Source organism: Equus asinus, chromosome 2 (assembly GCF_041296235.1).
Source record: "Equus asinus isolate D_3611 breed Donkey chromosome 2, EquAss-T2T_v2, whole genome shotgun sequence".
NCBI lineage: Eukaryota > Metazoa > Chordata > Mammalia > Perissodactyla > Equidae > Equus > Equus asinus.
Window position 1 is genome coordinate 1,033,348 of NC_091791.1, and position 21,454 is coordinate 1,054,801.

The 21,454-nt window shown below is 49.6% G+C and overlaps 1 protein-coding gene across 7 annotated transcripts in view; it reads left to right on the top strand.

Moving 5' to 3' along the window:
* CFAP46 (cilia and flagella associated protein 46) overlaps positions 1-21,454 on the top strand; it is a 136,711-nt gene that overhangs the window by 39,006 nt on the left and 76,251 nt on the right. For all 7 annotated transcript variants that reach the window (XR_011506863.1, XM_014856853.3, XM_070520533.1 and 4 more), the window contains exons 16-22: positions 656-783; positions 1,972-2,105; positions 3,740-3,952; positions 5,444-5,609; positions 7,699-7,848; positions 8,783-8,890; positions 9,798-9,964. Coding sequence is in view for 6 of the 7 variants with exons in the window: in XM_014856853.3 (XP_014712339.3) it covers positions 656-783; positions 1,972-2,105; positions 3,740-3,952; positions 5,444-5,609; positions 7,699-7,848; positions 8,783-8,890; positions 9,798-9,964 (1,066 nt within the window). In the remaining variant the exon portion in view is untranslated. The remainder of the gene's footprint in view (positions 1-655; positions 784-1,971; positions 2,106-3,739; positions 3,953-5,443; positions 5,610-7,698; positions 7,849-8,782; positions 8,891-9,797; positions 9,965-21,454) is intronic.

Below are 21,454 nucleotides of genomic sequence, written 5' to 3' on the forward strand. Positions count from 1 at the left end.
TCTCATTTGATCTTCAAGGTCACTCTGGGGTCATCGGGGGCTCAGAAAGGGGAAAGGACCTGCTGTGAGTGAGAGAACGGAGGCCGCATACTGGGAGCCTGCAGACAGAGGCTGGAGGACAGAGGGCAGAGGCCAGTGGCGTGCTTGGCGCCGAGTGTGGCACAGCCTCCTGGACAGGCTGGTTTCTCCACAATGTGGGCAGGGAGTTGGCTCCCCACTGTCAGCACTGGGTCTGGGGCCGGACGAGTCCAGCATGCAGGTCCCTGCAGGAGCTCTGGTCTAGTGGGCGGTCAGGACACAGGGACGTGCCAGGGCTCCGAGAAGGCCTGGAGCATGGGTGTGCAGGCTTGGAGGGGCCGGTGCTTCTCAAGCACCAGAACTGCACAAGCAAAACCAAGAACCGCAGGATTGGGAGTGTCAGCTGCAGATTGGTTGTGGCTGAGCTGGCCATGGGGACACCTTAGCCACCCCACAGGGAACCCTGCACACTTGGGGAGGTCTCCTCCAGCCCTTTCCTGGGAAAAATGCCCACCACTCAGAGACCCCTGCCTGCCCCCTAGAGCTGAGAAGAGGCCAGGAAGCCTCGCATTTTTGTTTGTTAACTAGAGAAGATGTGCCATGTCTGACCACATCTGATGCTCTGCTGTTCCCTCAGGAAAGAAGAAGAAAGGTGGAGACAGCTCGGTGCAGGATACCTGGGGCCCATCAGAGGCTGTCCTGCAGAGGCAGGCGTCCCCCAGCCTGCTGCGCAAGTTCGCGGAGGTGGGCTTCATCTGCGCTGAGGTGCGTCCCCTAGGCAGCCTTGCGGGGGTGCCGCGCAGCGTCGGCCCGCGGGTGTGAGGGCCCGCTCGAGTGTCCTCTCCTCCTCTGCGGTCGCTCGTGTCTGCACTGGTGCAGTGTGCTGACCCTCCGAAGACGCTATCCCCGTGCTCCACACTGCTCCCTAAATAAGACTAGATGAGCAAGATCTTCTAGAGAAAATCATAAATCAGAATGCGGTGTGTTGATGCAAATGTTTCCTTAGAAATAGTTTCTGAATTGTGAATTCAAAGTCACACGGGTACTACGGTGAGTTACTGCATTGGGGAGGGGGTGTTTGCATCGGAGTAGATGTCAAGAGCACTTTGAACGAGGTGCGATGGAGGGAGGCGTGTGCTTTTGATCTAATGCCATCCAAGGCAGGCTGGGTGCTTCGGGGAGCAGCCCCGCCAGCCTTTACCTGCACTCACGGCTGTCTCTGCAGTGAGCCCCGTCCCCACAGGGAGCACATGGGGACCCAGGGCCACCAGCTGGCAGAGCTGGATCTGAACCGGCACTGAGACCTGGCTCTGAGCTCTCAGCCACGACACCTGTGCTTCGACATGGGCGGACGTTTGGTGATGTTTTGTAACTTCAGAATTCTTGGAGCCACTTTAGGTTGTTTCTTTTGGGGGTGGGTGGGGTGACCTGGCCAGAGTACTCACTGGTTTATTCAGCAAGGGTCTGATGAGACTTCCCAATTACAGGCCTATGCCACAAGCTGGGGACATGGTGATAACAGGAGCAGGGCCCTGTGTTCAGGGAGCCGACAGTGTCAACCCAGGGAAACAGGTGGCAAGGCCGTCCACCTGTCTCTCCTCCGTCCTATCAGCCTGTGCCTAGTACTCTCAGCAGCCTTGGTGTTTCTGTACCCACTCGTGAGGCCGTCGGTGGGTAGGGATTCTGGGTGGGCACTTGCCAATGTGTCCAAGGTGTGGTGATGGCTCAGAGTGTGTTCTTGGAAGGAGTCCTTCGTTTCTGAGACACAGTATTTACAGGTGAAATGATGGTTGCGTGGGGAGGGAGCGAGTGTCACCCGAGGGGAGGATACTCAAGGCCGTGAAGGCTGTGGGGTTCGTCACAGCATCTGCCCACCTGTGCCTGGCTGCATGTTCGTGCCTGGCGCTGGGTCCTCGCTCCTGTGTCCTTGCACACAGCTTGCTTCCTTCGCAGGCCACTGTCCACTTGCTGCGCTCAGAAGGCGTAGAGCTAAATGACTGTCCCAGCCCCCCTGAGGACTTGAGCCAGCACGCGGCCGGCTACACACTCGAGTCCACAGAGGACAACGCAGAGTGGATCATGTACCGGTAGGCAGCCGCCACGTGGAGTGATGGGGCCGGGTGTCCTCTGCCCTGCAGCACTGCCCGTCCACTGAAAGGGCAGGTTTCATGGCCTGGGAGACAGGGCGCAGGGCACGGTGGCTGTGTCCAGACCAGGAGCGTGGTGTGGTGTCACGTGAGAAGAATGACGAGACTGGTTTTTCCTGTGTTTTGTAGTTCAGACTTGTGTTCGTTCTGGTCAGTCTTTCTCCTTACCAGTAAAGGTGTGGTGTTAGGGAGACCATGTGACAGTGGAAAATAGACAAGGAGTGGCTCTTCCTGTCTGCTTGGAGGAGAGGCTGTGACCAGCTGTCATTATGGAGCACTGCACAGGATGTCTGGGGTACAAACACTCCCTTTGTGCGGATGAGAAAGAGTAATTCGTATAGAACATTCCAGAAAACTTGCCCATATGAGATGCTAAGTACAAAAACAGTCATAAAATTGAGGTGCTGTATTAACAATGATGGCTTTTAGTATTTTAAAATCTAAAATTGAGTATTTTTGGAAGTGGACGTGACAGCGAGTGAGTATTTTTATGTTTACGGTACAGTAGCTGATCGCTGTTTAACTGCTCCCCCACTAGAAGGGGAGGAGAAAGGCCTGTTTTACTGTTGGCTTTACCCGGGAAACAGGCTGCTCATACCCGCCTGCTCCCTTGCAGGAGTGGAGGTGGAGCCCTGGCCCATCTCCCTCTGCATCTGCATGTGGCAGGGGAAACCGCCAAGCCCTTGCGAGGCAGGGGGATGGAGAATGGGACACCAGTTCTGCGTAGATGACGTTTGTCTTGGTTTTAAGGTCGTTTCTCCCTTAGTCACCTTCAGAGTGTTGTGCAGAGCACAGCCCTGGGCCCTGTCCTCAGAGCCCGCTGCCACAGGCAAGGGGATGCGCGTCTGTCTAGGGCCCAGGCCAAGGGTGGAGCAGAGCTGTCCACACCTGGTGGCCCTGCTTACAGTTGGAGGAAAGTCCGTGAACGAACCAGGGCCCAGGCCACATCTGACCCACAGCCTGGTTTTGCACAGCCAGCAAGCTAAGAGTGGTTTTGATATTTGAAAAATTTATAAAATAAAATAGAGAAAAATATGCAACAGAGACTGCATGTGGCTTACAAAGCCTGGAATGCTTTTTGGCCCTTTACGGGAAAGGTTTGTCGAACCCTGCTCCAGGGCTGACAGATGTCACATGCACACAGTGCTAAGTGACAAGGGCTTGCCCTGAGGATGTGGCCTGTGTGTGATGGGTGGAGGCCAGGGAGACTGGGCACAGGGGCAGGTGTGAGGGGCGGCTGCAGGGCTGGACTGGCAGCCAGGCAGGCCTCAGGCCAGGCGTTGGCCCACAGACGGGGAGGGTCCGGGGAGGTTTGCAGGTGAGGGAGAGAATGAGAGGGTCTTATTTGCATGTGTGGGCGCTCACAGAGGTTAGCAAGGGGCATCCAGCTGGGAGATGGAAAGAGCTGGGCAGGTCCAGGATCCTTTAGGAGGGAATGCGGTGGGCTGCCCCTTTCTAACCCCCGGGCTCCACAGACAGGGGTGGGGCTGATCGCAGAGCCCACACTTATGTCTTTAATGCACATTTGGGCAAAGTCTTGTTTAAAGGAGAGCTGGACGGTGTGTGTTCTGCAGGAACTGGATAGAGAGTCTGTCGCAGTACGCCATGAGCAACTGGCTGCGGTCTGCCGAGATTGGACAAGAGATACGGGAGGCCTGGATCGTGCAGAATGCGGTGGTCTATGTCCTGAATCACAACCACCATCTCATCATGGCCGGGCGACAGAAAGAGCTTGTGGATGCCCTGTATCACCTCCTGAGCATCGTCAAGGCCATGGGCCATGGCGGGTGGGTGTGGCTGGCAGCCGCTGCGTGTACTGATCACCCTCGGATTCAGGCCCAAGAGCTGTGGAGTCAGACGTGTTCACTCTGGGGGGTGGTACCACTGGCGCCTGCTCCTGTCTTTAGTGTTGTCCTTCCCATGAGAGTTGGGGTCACCGTTGCCTGGTGCCTGATGGTGACAGAGCCATGGAGAAGCCTGCAGGGGCCACAGGGAAGGCTACTTAAGTCATCCCAGGGTCTCTGTTTACTGGTTGTGCACCCCTGAGCCAGTTACTCAGCCTCTCTGAGCTGCAGGGTGGCGTGTGGGGATGGATGAGAAGCTCAGGCCCATGCCTGGCGCTGGCGAGGCCCTGACCCGCAGTGGAGCCCTCGTCCCCTCATGCGGCCCTGCGGCATCGCCACAGCACCACTTCCCAGCCTGTCTCCCTCTGTTCCAAACAGAACAGTTGCAAGAAAGGTTTGCTAAGACATGAGTCACTCGGGAAAATGGAAGGAAAGAGCGGCTGCCCTGCAGAGCCCACTCTGTGTGGGGCAGGGTGGAGATCTGCGTCTGTGTGCTTCCTCAGCCAGGCGGTGGGACTCCTGAGGGACTGTTGTCACCAGCTAAAATCAGACACTCGAAAACACTGAGTCGGGTCAGAGTTTCACCTAACTAGGATGAAATTTTAAAACTCTCCTTGTGTGTTTTTCGTGGTTTGGCTTTTCGCCTGAACAATAAGATTTTAAATTTTTTCATCAGATACTGAAGTAGAAATGCTAGAATGAGTCAGAATGCAGCCATACGTGATGACTTTTTAAAGTTGTGGATGGTAAAGAAAATGGGGCGTGAAGGAAGGAGTTGCTTGGTGGTCCTCACCTCTCCAACGGGTGTGAGGCCCTGCGCAGGTCCCCATGGAAGGGGGGAGGAACTCAGCACCGTGACAGGCTCCAGAGACCAGCCCTCAGAAGCTGACCCTCTCCTTGTCACGCAGTCGTCCTGCATGATGCGGTTGTGGACAAAGATCAGACTTTGAATCCCTGATTCTTGGCGTACGGAGGCCATTTTTGACTATTTTAAATGTTTTAGTACAATAATGTTTCTGCTGAGAAACATGAAGGTTCTGGTCTAAGCCCATTGGCTCTGGTAGCTGATGGAAATGCTTGGACCACTACCACGGGCCTGCGGGACGCCTCGTCCAGTCCCCACAGGACTCCCTGAGGAGTCTGGCCCACAGGACACAGGTGTCACTCTCTTAGTGTGAGGACCACCTGTGGCAGGGGACCGAGCCTTGTCACAGCCAGCTTCCTTCGTCCCTGGAAGGCCCTAGATTAGCTCCTTGAACTGGCCCTGGGACAGTGGGCAGCCAGCCTCCTGTTTAATTCCAGCAGATGGGAACCCAGTAAACACACTCTGACCTGGACTTCTGAGCACTCGCCCTGCCTCTGCTGAAATCTGCACCTGTGGCTTCATGCTGCTGCAGTTGACTGTGCTCCACCCGCCGATGCATTGTTTTCCAGGGACTCTGTGACGTTGGTGATGCTGTGCAATGCTTTGGCTCGAGGCTTGATTATCAACTGGATTCCAACCCAGACTCCAGAAAAATCTAGGAAACTTGTGCGACCAAACGTGTTTCATGCACCAGTGGACTCGGGAGCCAGCTCTGAAGTGAGAACCGCAGTGGAGGTACAGCACCCTTGCTGTGTGTGAGGCCAGGAATGATGGGCAGCTAGCGAGGGGCTGGGCAGGCAGGGAAGAGCCTTGCTAAAGTTGGTGGAGGTGGTGGACGGGAGGGCAGTTTGGGAAGTGCAAGTGGCAGGGTTTTCAGCTGCCCGGAAACAGGGTGCAGGGCAAGGAGCCAGTAGAAAACACACATTTATCAAAAAACGAGGAACCAAGACAAATTGAGGTGGGTGGCAGTGTTAGGAGGGATGCCCTGCAAGGCCCAGGTTGCACCTCTGCTGGTATTCAAGCCGACAAACATAGGGATGCAAAGCGAGGAAATACAGACGATGCCAGCCATGAACAGAAACGCAGCGACACTGGATAAAAGCTGCATGGACAGGTTGTTTGGTGACCTAGTGGGTCGTCACCCCATGAAGGCCGTTTCCCAGGAAACGTGGGTTTTACTGTAGTAATCCATAATAAAGGAGGAGACGGTAATGGTCTCAGTGACGGGTGTGGAAAAGCGTTTGGGAATCCATCAGTCATTTTTAATTCAGAAGAATCTTAGTAAAGGTGGAAGAAAGCGAGTTCCTGAGTGAGTTTAGGGAATCTGCCAGAACCTGTGAGCAGACGTGAGTGCCAGCCAGGAGGAGCGCTTCTGGTGAGGAAGATGGAGAAAGGCCACCACCGCCATGCTGTGGGTGTGGCCAGGTGCCCTGAGGGAGGGACAGAAAGCCTGGAGGAGAGCACGCTGTGTGGTTGGTCCTCTGGGGCCGTAAGGTCAGCGGAGAGGCCTGGCAGGCACCTGTGCGACATCAGAGGCAGGGTGCAGAAGGTCCTGGCACTGCAGGGCCCCTCAGGGTTAGGGCTTCACTCTCAGAAGGAGAGGGGTCAGCGCAAGGGACCTGTGGGGAGCTGGACCCAGGGCTGAAAAGCGGGGGAGGCTACTAGCTGCTCGGTAGGCGGGGCCACAGGGCAGGCCTGCAGGGGGGAAAGAGGGCGGAGTGGGGAGCCGGGGTTGGAGATGGCCCCATGTGGGCCACAGAGGGCAAGCCTGAGGCGGTCATTGGTGTAGGGTCCGACTGTGCAGCTAGAAGATCCAAGAAAGCACAGAATGGACCAGGAGTGACCTGTAATTAGGACATCCAATAGGAAGGGGTCTGGCCAACGCACTCATCGCACACAAAAGATGACAGAACTTGGGGACAAATGGTGCCATCCCATGTGGGGACCCCTGGGGGGCGCGGGGAGGGGGATCTCTGCTGGGTAACCTAGGAGTCAGGCAGCCCAGCGCCTTGCCACAGGGTGTTCTAGAGGAAGTAGACCAGCCCACGCACAGGCTGATCCAGAAGGAACGGATGGAGGCGGAGAGGATGGGAAGGGCATTTTTTGCTTGTACATTTTGATGCCAGCTAAACTTTTGCAAGGGGCAGGTGTTCATGTTACACTTTAGGGGAAAAACAGACAAAATGGGGAGAGAGCTTGAGTGGCCTGCAGTTAGCACATGACCATGGTCACTCCTAGGGACCCACGCCTGCTGAGGGCTTTAGTGCGCCCAGCATGGCACAGAACAAAGCCCATATACTGGGTTTTATCCCTAAGGTTAGGAAACCAAGACACAGAGTGAAGTACTTGCCCTCGTCACACAGGAGGCAATGCAGGGAGCTGGGATCCCAGCTTTTGGGGCTTTGGGTCCTCACCATGCAGCACCTCAGAACCAACACCAGCCACAGTGAGGGGGGCTGGTCTGTGCCCAGCGGAGGGCTTTACTGTGCCCCCCACTCACTGACCTGTGCCCTAGGTTCAGCAGTGCTGCAGGGTCGTGGTGATGACTCAGGGGGGTCTTGCTGCTGCTGGCACTGTAGCTGCCCCGGGGTGTGCTGCGTGGGGGTGGGGACATGAGAGGACACAAGCCCCCACACCAGTGCCCCAGGAGCTTCTCAAATCTCAGGCCACCCTGCTCAGACAGGCTCCAGGACTGGTGCAAATCTAAACCACCGTTGCAGTCTGGACCAAAAGCCCGGTCACCTTATTTTTAGTGATTTGGGTCTTGGCTCAGGTTTCTCTGTTTGGAATTCAGGTTTTGTGAACAAGGGCACATCCATTTTAGGTCTGCGAGTTTGCACTGAATCTGACCAACGGGTCGGTGCCCGAGGAGGCGGTGCCTGTCAACGCCCGGCAGCAGCTCATCGCCACCTGGGTGAAGGGCAAGCAGCTGCTGCAGCAGCAGATCGGGCCGCGGCTGGGCACAGACGAGCAGGTGCGGGGCGCCCGTGGTGGTGTCCAACGTCTGGGAGCACCCCAGGGGTTTGGGGAGGCTCATCCCCATGCGCTTGGACCTGTGGGGCCGACGTCCTTGCTGAAGTCTCCCCCTGAAGGGAGAGCAGGGCAGGCACCCCTGGGTCTCGCCAACCTGGACGCAGGACGCGGTGGGGAGAGCTCCCTTCTCCTGTGAAAGGAATGTGTCCCCTCCAGGAAGGGCTGTCCCCGCTGAGGTCACTGCTGCAGGCCGTGGTGTCTGCTCTTTCCTCCAGCTGACTGGCCGCTGTTCTAAACGTCCACCAAGAGCGCTGGGCCTCTGGGGGTGCTGTCCACCCTCACGGCTGCTCACTGTGGCCTTATCTGGAGGTGCACTTGGGCCAGAGGGGCACCTCCTTGGTGCTGTGAACACAAGGATGTGGGAGTAGGGGGCTGGGGGAGCAAGTGGCACCCAGAGAGGAGAGGGGCAGGGCCAGCCCGCGGCATCTGCTTTCACAGACATGGGCTGCGTGGCTACAGACAGACCCACGGGAGACTCCCATGGGGGACCACCTGGAGCTGGGACGTGCTGGTCCAGGCGGAAAGTGAGGCTGGCAAGGCTGTGGGCAGTCAGGGAGGGGCATCTGAACCGGGCTGGGAGTGGGGGTCGGATTAGAGCGGTAGCAAGGGGAGGGGACCCTGCAGGCAGAGGTCCACCCCACTGTGCCCTGCTGCCTGTCCTCCACTTGGGGCCAGTCAGCCTGGCCTTCAGACTGCCTCAGCAACGGCACCGCCTACAGCCTCTTTATCACGTGAAAGGCCACTGGAGATGAACATTGACACAGATAGCTCTGATTATGGCCACAAAGCTGGTATTTCACAGGGTTAAAGTCTGAGTATTCCAGTTCCTCCGTGCCACCCTTGGGCTGACAGATTCTATACTTCCTTCCCCTCAGAGTACTAATGAGGACATCAACTCAGTGACCAGAGTCCTTGTCGCTCTGGAGATGTACTCCTGCAACGGGCTGGGCCTCATGGACTTCACCGTGCCCCCCTTGGCCCAGGTGGGTACCCCTCCCGGTATTACCTTCCAAGTGTCACCTCCCATCAAATGTCACCATCTCCCCAAGGTGTCATTTCCTCCCCAGGTGTCACCTTCCCCCAGATTTCACCTTCTCTTCAGATGTCACCTCCCTCCAGGTGCCACCATCTCCCCCAGGTGTCACCATGCCCCCAGGTGTGACCTTTCCACTCAGGTGTCACTGTCCCCCTCAGGTGTCCCCTCCCCTACAGATGTCACCATCTCCCCCAGGTGTCACCTACCCCCCAAATGTCACTTCCCCCCAGGTGTTGCCATTCTCCCCCTTGGCCCAGGTAGGTGTCACCAGGTGTCCTGGTAGGCATGCCAGGGGCTGTGCACAAAGCCTCCCAAGCCAAAGCCACTTGTTCAAATCCCACTGTTCAGATAAGGAGCTGGGGTCAGAGGGCCTTGCCCAAGATGTCCAGAGTGGGGACCCTGCCTGCCAGAGTGGGCTTGTTCCCACCACAGCACTCACCTGCCTTCCAGCGGAGCTGGCGCTGTCCCCCAGGGCAGCTGGGTTTGGTCTCCCATGGGAGCTCCCTCCGTGCTCTCTCCGAGGCTCAGTGCAGGGCAGGGGAGCCTGTGCAGCCGCAGGCAGTGTAGACACTGGAGGCGTTTGTCACCAGACCTGCCTACCCCATGCCTCGGTTTACAGGTGGTGAGAGCAAGAGCTCAGGCTTCGTGGGTTGTGCTGTGTGTGGGGTCCTTTACAAGTCATGGGTCTGTTTGGAGTGACGTGACAACAGTGTACGGCTCGGTGAACACTGCACCATGTTTAGGGTCTTACCCAATTAAATAGCCCGCCAGCTGACTGCACCGCCACCACCGCGAGGGTGTGCCAGCAGAGGTTCAATCCATTGACAGATGCCCCTTCTCTCACCCCTGGGAAGGTGGTGAAGATGGCTTGCGAGTGCAGCTGGTCGGATCCCCTGGTGGAGCTGCAGACCCTCACGCGCCTGACCCACTTCGCCTTCGCCGCCCATGACCACGAGATCACCATGGCGTGTTCGCAGAAGGCCATCCAGATGGGCATTAAGTGCCTGAGGATGTCCAATCCGTAAGTACTTCCCTCATGCCTGACTTCTGGTGTCCGGATGCTGTGGACCGCTCCCTGAGGGTCAGGACAGGTATGTGAGCGCGTTCATTGTCACGCGAGTGTGCGGGACTAAGGAACGACTCACATCCAGGTTACAGAGAGCTAGCACCAGACCTTCCCCAGGCCGCTGCTCATCTCGGCAAGCTTCCCATCAGCCCTGCCCTGTGCCCGTGCACCCCCACCTGCCAGCTCCCTCTCGGCCGGGCTGACCCTGCCAGCTGTCCCCCTGGAGAGCTGTGTTCAGAAGGATTCTGAGGCCACACAAGCGCCACTAGCCATGAGTGCGACAGGCTCAGAGGTGGAAAGGGGCTCGCAGATCACCCATGTGCCGTTCCCGACAGATGCGCGGCTTGTGTGAAGAGTTGAGAATAGGCAGCGTAGGCACACTGGACAAATTCAGACGTGTTTAAAGGGCGGCTGCAGTGGAAGGGAGGCAGTGCTCTGGTCTCCCGGCACAGCCACAGGTGCTGCCGCTTGTCTCCACGCTTCCAGACGGCGCACAGGCTCCATTCAGCTGGTCAGCACTTGTGGGACTTTCTCTTCCCCCTGTTTTGAATGTGAGGCTGTTTTAAATTTGTTTCTGTTATAAACACTTCTGTGGTCAAGACTATTTTCCTTGAGGTTCTGCTCTTCTTTTCGGCTTATTTTCTGAGTCTGTTTCTTGAAAGAGAAATCACTGACCCAAGGCTGTGGAGACATCACTGTGGCCCAACAGCAGGTCTGCTTGTCCAAGGCCACATCCAGGGGGCGCCTCCCAGCCCCGCATCCCCAGCCTCGGGCCACGTCCCAGCCTCGCGGCTGCCTCCCGAGTGAGCTCCCAGTGCCTCTGTGTGGTCTGAACCCCCAACTGGCACGAGGCCGCTTCTTCATGCTGGTCTCCTGCCTTGCCCCACTGAGCCCCTACACCAGGTCCTTGCACCCGGGCATCCTGTCTGAGGAGACGGGGCGTGGAGGGAGGGCCCTGGTAGAGACATGCACTACTGCAGCCTGGCCGCCACAGGAGTGCCACCCTGAGGAGGGCTGGGTTACCGTAGTGTGTGTGGCCATAAAGTCCTGCTCAGGGACTACAGTCTCAGGCCAACACAGGAGGTGGCAGCGTGGATGAGAAGGTGGCCCTGCAGGGAAGGAGTCTGGATGGACTCCCACGACCGTGGGCTGGACGACTCTGTCAAGGCGGGGACGTCGCCGGGCTCGGGGAGCCTGGAGCTCAGGGCAGCACCTCCGGAGGCCCAGGGCTCAGTAGAAGCAGATGCATAGGTTTCTGGGAAAATGTCCAAGCTGTGGACATCTGTCGGGATGGTGTGGGGCTAGACGCGCTTTCCCTGCAAGAGGGGAGGAAGGACCAGCAGGCAGAGGGCGAGACCCGCTGAGACTCGTAGGAGCTAGCGAGTCCGTGAGCACGCGGTCGACTGTGCCCTTGAACGAAGTGCCGCGTGTTCCCTGAGGAGAGCCCGATGGCGAGGGCAGGGACTTCCCTCACAGAGCTGTGGGAATGCCAGGACGTTTCCATGCGAAACCAGAGGTAGCTGAAGCAAAGCCGTGACCGAGCCTCCAGCCCGTGGTTTCTCACTGCAGCATGGGCTTTTCGTCATGAGTGACCCTTTCTCCAAAGCAGTGTAGACCCTTCTGGTGGCGTTTGTGTTTTTTTGGTGAGGAAGATTGACCTTGAGATAATATCTGTTGCCAATTTTCCTTTTTTCTCTTCTTTTTTTTTTCACTTGAGGAAAATTGTTGCTGAGCTAACATCTGTGCCAATCTTCCTCTATTTTATATGGGATGCCGCCACAGCATGGCTTGACGAGCAGTGCTAGGTCCACACCAGGATCTGAACCTGTGAACCCCAGGCCGCTGAAACGGAGTGTGCAAACTTAACCACTTGGTCACTGGGCTGGCCCCTAGAGGTTATTTTTCACAACAATCCATAATGAGAATTACTTTGCTTCCAAAAGGAAAAGCTCCTAGTCTTTCTAATGTCCCACCCCAGCCTGATGACACAGAAGATGTGGGCCCAGGGTGGGTCCTTAGCCACACAGCCCAGTGACTGCCAGGAGACGGTCCTCTGCCGGCCTCGGCCCACTCAGGTGCCGATGTGCTGAGACTGGGCATGCGGAGCCGTGCTGCAGAGAGCACCTGGCCGCCTGGCAGGACTCCCAGCAGCGGTGGGGACTCAGGGTCTTTCTGGAAGCCTTGTGTTCTGGCATTGGTGTCCCCCGCCATGTCAGCTCTCCACCAATCACTGTACAGCTATGCCTGTCAGCAAAGAAGCCAGACCACGCACCTGAGCCCCACCAGCATCTCAGCCACACTCACAAATACGAACCGAGGCTCCGCGGGCTTCTGAGAAGGACTTTCAGCTTTAAAGAAAAGACCAAGTTAAAGAAATAGGGAAAACTACTCTGGAAGAATCAGATTATGCAACGATCAGAAGAGGGCGCTAAAAAACCCTCAAAGATATTCGAGAAGATATGGCATTTAAAAGTTAAAACTTAGTGTTGTGAGAAAGGAATAATTGGGGACTAAAGGCCTCTTGAAAATTAAAGATGATTTCTAGAGTTGAAAATAAATTCAGTGAAGTGTTAGAAGGTAAAGTGTGAGGAAATCTCTCAGGAAAAAGACGAAAAAAGACAGAAAATGTGACAGAAAACCCAGAAGATAATGTGGGAACAATACAGGAGGTCTTAATCCAACTGTTGGGATTCCAGAAAGAATAAAGAAAGCGATCTTCAGAAAGGAACATGAGAAAGGAGTCATGCAGGAGAGCTTCCCAGAGCAAAGGATGCCGTCTCATGATCGACCTCCCCCAGATGCCCAGCCAGAAGGATGAAGAGACGCCCACCTATAGACACATTGTGGGGATACATCAGACCACCACAGATAAGGAGAATGTCCCAGAGCTTTCAGAAGAAAGATGTTTACAAAGGAGCAGGAAATAGAAACGCATCAGTCTTCTCAAAAACCACCACTGGAAGCTAAAATAAAATGGAGCACTCTAAGTGGAAATAATTTTCAACCTACAATTCTAACTCACCCAAACTTTCGGTCAAGTATATGGGTAACAGAAAGCCATTTTTAGACAGACAGGGACCTAGAAAATGTATTTCCCACACAGGTGCTTTTAGAACGTTACTTGAGGACATGCTCCAGAAAAACAACAGAGTAAACAAAAAAAGAGAAAGATGTCAGATACTGGAAATAATAGATTCAATCCAGAAAAGTTGTCAAGTTGTGCTGCTTGCTGAGACAGCCACCTGTCTAAATTGGAGCAAGATGAAGGAAGACCCTGGGGGGTGGGGGCAGGGAAAAAGAGGACAATGTTGTGAAGAGTTTAAAAGGTTTTGTGATAAAGGAAAATAGTACAATGGAGAAATTACCAATTGGAAAATCCAGGAAACACAAACATAATTATAGCCTGACTCTTCAGTGAAAAACATTATGGGATATGGTGTTCATTGATATTCTACTTTTAGGATTAACATTCTGACAAAGAAGACTTCTTTGTCGTTACTTAACAAAATATAAATGTTATCAATGTTTTATTTGTTATTTTTAAATGTATTTTATTGAGGTCACATTGGTTTATAACATTATGTAAATTTCACGGGTACATCGTTATATTTTGACATCTGTATAGATTGCACTGTGTTCACCACTAAAAGTCTAGTTGCCATCCATTGCCGTACGCTTGTGTCCCTTTACTCCCTTCACCCTCCCCCACCCCCTTACCCTCTGGAACCACCAATCTGTTCTCTGTATCTGTGTGTTTGTTTATCTTCCACATATGAGTGAAATCATATGGTATTTGACTTTCTCTGACTTATTTTTTTTTAGCATAATGCCCTCAAGGTCCATCCATATTGTCACAAATGGCATGCTTGTGTCTTTTTTTTATGGCTGTGTAGTATTCCATTGTGTATATATACCACATCATCTTTATCCATTCGTCCCTTGATGGGCACTTGGGTTGCTTCCAAGTCTTGGCTATTGTGAATAATGCAGTGATGAGCACAGAGGTGCATATATCTTTTTGAATTAGTGTTTTCAGGTTATTTGGATAGATACCCAGAAATGGAATAGCTGGATCATATGGTATTTCTATTTTTTAAGTTTTTGAGGAATCTCCATACTCTTTTCCATAGTGACTGTACCAGTTTGCATTCCCACCAGCAGTGTATGAGGGTTTGCTTTTCTCCACATCCTCTCCAACACTTGTTTTTTTCTTGGTAATTATAACCATTCTGACAGGTGTAAGGTGATATCTCATTGTAGTTTTGATTTGCATTTCCCTAATAATTAGTGATGTTGAACATCTTTTCATATGCCTGTTGGCCATCTGGATATCTTCTTTCGAAAAATGTCTGTTCATATCCTCTGCCCATTTTTTGATTGGATTGCTTTTTTTAAAAAAAGATTTTGTTTTTCCTTTTTCTCCCCAAAGCCCCCTGGTACATAGTTGTATATTTTTAGTTGTGGGTCCTTCTAGTTGTGCCATGTGGGACGCCACCTCAGCATGGCCTGACGAATGCTGCCATGTCTCTGCCCAGGATTCAAACCAGCGAAACCCTGGGCTACCAAAGTGGAGGTGCTAACTTAACCATTTGGCCACGGGGCCAGCCCCAGGTTGCTTGTTTTTTTGTTGTTGAGTTGTATGAGTTCTTGATGTATTTTGGAAATTAACCCCTTATCTGATATATAATTTGCAAATATCTTCTCCCAGTTGGTAGGTTGTCTTTTCATTTTGTTCATGGTTTCCTTTGCCATGCAGAAGCTTTTTATTTTGATGCAGTCCCATTTGTTTAGTTTTTCTTTTGTTTCCCTTGCTTGGTGAGACATGGTATTTGAAAAGATGCTGCTAATACCGATGTCGAAGAGCATACTGCTATGTTTTCTTCTAGGAGTTTTATGGTTTTAGGTCTTACATTCAAGTCTTTAATCCATTTTGAGTTAATTTTTGTGTATGGTGTAGGACAGTAGTCTAGTTTCATTTTTTTGCATGTGGCTGTGCAGTTTTCCCAACACCATTTATTGAAGAGATTTTCCTTTCTCCATTGTATGTTCTTGGCTCCTTTGTTGAAAAATAGCTGTCCATAGATGTGCGGGTTGATTTCTGGGCCTTCAGTTAAGTTCTGTGGATCTGTGTGTCTGTTTTGGTACCAGTACCATACTGATTTGGGAGTGTGATACTATCTCCAGCTTTGTTCTTTTTTCTCAGGATTGCTTTGGCTTTTGGGCATTCGACATTCATTTTCTTTTTCCATACAAATTTTAGGATTTGTTGTTGTTTTCCATATAAATTTTAGGATTCTTTGTTCTATTTCCTTGAAAAATGTCATTGGGATTCCGTTGGGATTGCATTGAATTTGTAGTTTGCTTTAGGTGGTATGGACATTTTAGCTAAGTTTATTCTTCCAGTCCATGTGCATGGAGTGTCTTTCCATTTCTTTATGTCATCATCAATTTCTTTCAATAATGTCTTATAGTTTTCATTGCATAGGTCTTTCACCTCTTTGGTTAAATTTGTTCCTAGGTATTTTATTCTTTTTGTTGCAACTGTAAATGGAATTGTATTCTTGATTTCTCTTTCTGCTAGTTTGTTGTTAGTGTATAGAAATGCAACTGATTTTGTATGTTGATTTTGTACCCTGAAACTTTACTGTATTGGTCAATTATTTCTAATAGTTTTTTGGTGGATTCTTTAGAATTTTTTATATATAGAATCATATCATCTACAAATAGTGACAATTTTACTTCTTCCTCTCCAATTTGGATTCCTTTTATTCCTTTCTCTTGCCTGATTGCTCTGGCCAAAACCTCCAGTACTATGTTGAATAAGAGTGGCGAAAGAGAGCACCCTTGTCTTGTTCCTGTTCTTAGAGGAATAGCTTTCAGGTTTTCACTGTTGAGTATGAAGTTGGCTGTGGGTTTGTCATATATGGGCTTTATTATGTTGAGGTACTTTCTTTCTATATCCACTTTATTCAGAATTTTCATCATAAATAAGTGCTATATCTTGTCGAATGCTTTCTCTGCATCTATTGAGATGATCATGTGGTTTTTATTCTTCATTTTGTTAGTGTAGTGTATTACATTGATTGATTTGTGGATGTCAAACCATCCCTGCATCCCTGCTATAAATCCCACTTGATCACGGTGTATGATCCTTTTGATGTATTGTTGTATCCAATTTGCTAATATTTTGTGGAGGATTTTTGCATCTATGTTCATCAGCAATATTGGCCTGTAATCTTCATTTTCTGTGTTGTCCTTGTCTGGTTTTGGTATCAGGGAAATGTTGGCCTTGTAAAATGAGTTAGGAAGCATCCCATCCTCTTCAATTTTTTGGGAGAGTTTGAGAAGGATAGGTATTAAATCATCTTGGGATGTTTGATACAATTCACCAGAGAAGCCGTCTGGTCATGGACTTTTGTTTTTTGGGAGTTTCTGATTACTGCTTCAATCTGTTTACCTGTGATTGGTGTATTCAGATTCTCTGTTTCTTCTTGATTCAGTTTTGGGAGGTTGTATGATTCTAAGAATTTATCCATTTCTTCCAGATTGTCCAATTTGTTGGCATATAGCTTTTCGTAGTATTCTTTTATCATCCTTTGTATTTCTATGTTATCCGTCGTAATTTCTCCTCTTTTCTTTCTTTCTTTTTTTTAAGACTGGCACCTGAGCTAACATCTGTTGCCAGTCCTTTTTTCCCCTTCATCTTCTCCCCAAAGCCCCCCAGTACATAGTTGTATATTCTAGTTGTAGGTCCTTCTGGTTGTACTATGTGGGATGCCACCTCAGCATGTCCTGCCAAGAGGTGCCATGTCCTCACTCAGGATCTGAACCAGCAAAATCCCAGTCCGCCAAAGTGGAGCACGTGAATTTAACCACTTGGCCATGGGGCCGACCCCTCCTCTTTCATTTCTAATTTTATTTATTTGAACGCTCTCTCTTTTTTTCTTAGTGAGTCTGGCTAAGGGTTTGTCAGTTTTGTTTATCCTTTTAAAGAACCAGCTCTTAATTTCATTGATCTTTTCTGTTGTCTGTTTAGTCTCTTATTTCAGTTATTTCTGCTTTTATTTTTATTATTTCCTTTCTTCTACTGATTTGGGGCTTCATTTCTTCTTCTGTTTCTCTTAGGTATAGTGTTAGATTGTTTATTTGAGATTTTTCTTGTTTCTTGAGGTGGGCCTGTATTGCTATATACTTCCCTCTTAGTACTGCTTTTGCTGCATCCCGTAAGTTTTGCTACATTATGTTTTCATTTTCATTTGTCTCCAGGTATTTTTTTATTTCTCCTTTGATTTCTTTATTGATCCAATAGTTGTTCAGTAGCACGTTGTTTAGTCTCCACATATTTGTGACTTTTCCAGCTTTCTTCTTGCAGTTGATTTCTAGTTTCATAGCATTGTGGTCAGAAAAGATGCTTGATATAATTTCAATATTCTTAAATTTATTGAGGCTTATTTTGTTTCCCAAGATATGATCTATCTTTCAGAATGTTCGAGGTGCACTTGAGAAGAAGGTATATTCTGCTGCTTTGGGGTGGAATGTTCTATATGTATCTATTAAGTCCATCTGGTCTAATGTTTCATTTAAGGTCAATGTTTCCTGTTGACTCTGTCTGGATGATCTATCCGTTACAGAAGTGGAGTATTAAAGTCCTCTACTATTATTGTGTTGCTGTCAAGTTCTCCCTTTAGGTTTATTAATAATTGCTTTATATACTTCAGTGCTCCTATGTTAGGTGCATATATATTAATAAATGTTATGTATTCTTGATGAATTGTCCTCTTTCTCATTATGTAATGTCCTTCTTCTGTCTCTTGTTATCTTTTTTGGCTTGAAGTCTATTTTGTCTAAGTATAGCAGCACCTGCTTTCTTTTGCTTGCCATTTGGTTGGAGTATTGTCTTTCATCCCTTCACTCTGAGCCTGTGTTTGTCTTTACATCTGAGATGGGTTGCCAGAGGCAGCATATTGTTGAGTCTTGTTTTTTAATCCATCCAACCACTCTGTGTCTTTTGATTGGAGAATTCAATCCACTTACATTTAGGGTGATTATTGATATATGAGGGCTTAATGCTGCCATTTTATCTCTTGTTTTCCAGTGGTTCTATATTTCCATTGTTTCTCTTCCTTTGTATTTCTGATTGCCATTTCAGTTTGGTGGTTTTCTGTGATGATTTTCTCAGTTTTCTCTTTATATATGATTTATGGTTCTGCTCTGATTTTTTGTTTTCTTGTTACCATGAAATTTATATAAACAATCTCATTGGTGAGATAGTCCTTTTCCTGCTGATAGCATCTTATCTCTATTAGCCCGTGCAGTTCCCATGCTTTTCCTCCTCCCATTCTATGTTTTGTTGTCACAGATTATCCTTTTTATTGTATTGTGAGTTTGTTACGAAATTGAAGTGGTTAGAGTTGTCTTTGATGCTTTCTTTCCCCTTAACCATTATGTTATAATTAAACACTTACTAACCTGTTCTGATGTAGAGCTACAATTTTCTGATTGTCTCTATTTCCTTGTTCAAAGCTTTGTAAATCTTTGTCTTTTTGTTTCAGGTAGAAGGGCTCCTTTCAACATAACATTACATCCTTTCTTGTAAGGCAGGTCTAGTAGCAATGAATTCTCAGCTTTTGTTTATCTGGGAAAGCTGTCATTTTTCCTTCACATCCAAAGAACAACTTTGCTGGATAGAGTATCCTTAGCTGATAGTTTTTGTCTTTCAATGTTTTGAATATATCATTCTACTCTCTCCTGGCCTGTAGAGTTTCTGCTGAGAAATCCACTGTTGGCCTGATGGAGTTCCTTTGTAGGTTATTTTCTTCTCTCTGGATGTCTTTAATATTCTTTCTTTGTCATTGACTTTTGACCGTTTTAATATAATGTACCTTGGAGAAGGTCTTTTCATGTTGCGATAATTAGGAGTTCTATTAGCTTCATGTACTTGCATGTCCTGTTCTTTCTCCAGGTTTGGGAAGTTCTCAGCTACTATTTCTTTGAATAAGCTCTCTGCTCCTTTCTCCTTCTCTTCTCCTTCTGGGATACCTATAATCCTTATTTTACTTTTCCTAATTGAGTCAGATATTTCTTGAAGAATTTCTTCATTTTTTAAAAATCTTAGTTCCCTCTCCTCTTCCACCTGAATCATTTCTAGATTTCTATTTTTGCACTCACTAATTTTCTCTTCCATATGGTCTGCTCTATTTCCAGTGCTTTCTACTTTATTTTTAATCTCAATAATTGTGTTCTTCATCTCTAGATTCTTTTCTTCCCTAGAGTTTCAGCCTCTGGTGAGGTACTCCTTCTGTTCATTAATTTTATTCTTGAGCTCACTGAACTCTGCTTCTTAGTTTTCTTTTAACTCATTGAGTTTCTTCATGACCATTCTTTTGAATTCTCTGTCAGTTAGATTGCAATCTTCTGTGACTGCAAGTTTGGTTTCTAGAGAATTGTCATTTTTTTTTCCATTTGGAAAAACAGAACAGCTTGATGAATTGATCCACAGCCAGTAGCTTTGTGGTAAACACCTTTCTTGTTTGGGTACAGTTTTGGTTACTTTGGTCCTGAGCTGCTTCTGGTTGTATTTGAGAGCCTGCACTTTCCACCCTTCACTGCCTCTGCCAGGGGCATCATCAGTGCCCTCCTTGTGCTGCTTGTGCCTCTGAGGTTGGTGGTGCATTGCTGCATACGATTTCACTGCAGTCGCAGGTTTGCCACTGGGGTCACCAGGCTGCGAACACTTCTGCTGCTTCCAGGGTTGCCTGCATCTCATGTTCTCCCACTTGTTCTCTGCGGGCTCTCCACAGGCTTGGGTGCTGCTGCCCCATGCACCACGTGCACTGCTGCTCCTGAGTTATCTGGGGTACTGGCAGCTCTACTGCTGGGGGTGCTGGATTCACAGGTGTTTCTGCTGCTGCCAGGGGCCCAGGGTCTTGTATGCAGCCCCCTCTGCTGGTAGAGCTTGTATCAGGGGTGCCACCAGCAGGGGTTGCTGGATCATGGGTCTGCTGTGGTTCTGGAAGCCTCAGGTCACAGGTGCTGGGGGAAGGATGGGGGCTGAGCTGTGTGCAGTGCTGCTGCCCCTGCAGCCTCTGGTTGCCAGCACATGTCATAGTGCCTTTTGAAACCTCTGCTCAGGGCACCACCACTATTGCCAGTGGTGTTTGTGTTTTGGATCACCACAGCCAGGGGAAGTGGAGGGAGCCGGTCCTCTAGTTCCACTGCCTCCAGAGGTCCAGTCCACCCACCTTCAGATGTGTAGATGCACGGATCTCTCAGGTTGCTGTTGTGCTGTGCAGGGAGTCTTTTGTTGGTCAATGGATGTCCAACTGGTTGTAACTTAGAGGAGAAAGACAAAGAGAATAACTCACTCCACCGTGATGCTGAAACCACTCCAAATGTTATCAATTTTGACAATACAAAAGTAAAATAAAAACACATATAACATATGTTAGTGGGGGCGGAGGAGACTATAGGTTATAAGGCCCTCATCTGAGAGGTCTCACTTCTTGGGGGGTCCATAAGATAGGGAGCTAGTGTAATATTTTAAGGTACAAAGATGATAAATAGGGGAATTAAAATGAGTACTGTAACCAGCTATATCAGTAAGTTGGCAAAAGGGCAAAAGGATGGTGTGAGTGAGCTCAATTCCCATTTATCATTGTGGGAGTCCTATAGGTGATGCTTGACCTTGAGAAATGGGGCAATCCAGGCAGAAGCCTGTTTGTAGAGGTCAGCATGTACCTGCTAGAAGACAGAGCTAAATATTTAAAAGTCATTCCCTCCAGGAGACAGGACTGGGAACTGGGTAGGGGACAGTTATTCTGAACCAAGCATAGGTACCACTTTGATAAAAATTCAAAAGTTACTTTCAAAAGAGAGAAGAAACTACAAAGACATTCTTCTAGAAAGAGTCAGTGCATGGATGCTGCTGCCTAGCCTTCCTGTAATTGTGTTAAAGCTGATTTCACTGCTTTCTGAGGGCACGGCAGAGCTGGTCAGGAGGAACTGGGTGGCTGGGCACAGTCTCCAGTGAAGTATGTGTGCCCTGGCTTTTCCATTCTACCATCAGTGATTCTAAAAGTGAATTTTATTTTAAAACAGCAATTCTTATAATAATACAGGCTAAAAAAATAAATATATACATATGGAGAAATAGAGAAAGAAATAGAGAAAGAAAAAGTTGTACAAAACTAGAAAAATTTGATTTCCATTTTAAGACTTTCGAAAACTCATTCGTAGGCCATCGTCGTCCTCTGCTGGTAGTTGGTGTCACTGCACTCTGTGGTACTGCCCCTCCATCCTGGGTATGACTGTGGTTCTGACCATTCTTCCAACCACATGGAGTGCAGCTGGATCCAGGCATGGAGCTGGGTGCTAGGAGGCTGGAGAGACAGAGTGGTCCTCGGCTCTGTAAGAGATGCTGCGCTCTGCAGTGATGTTGCTGGTCAC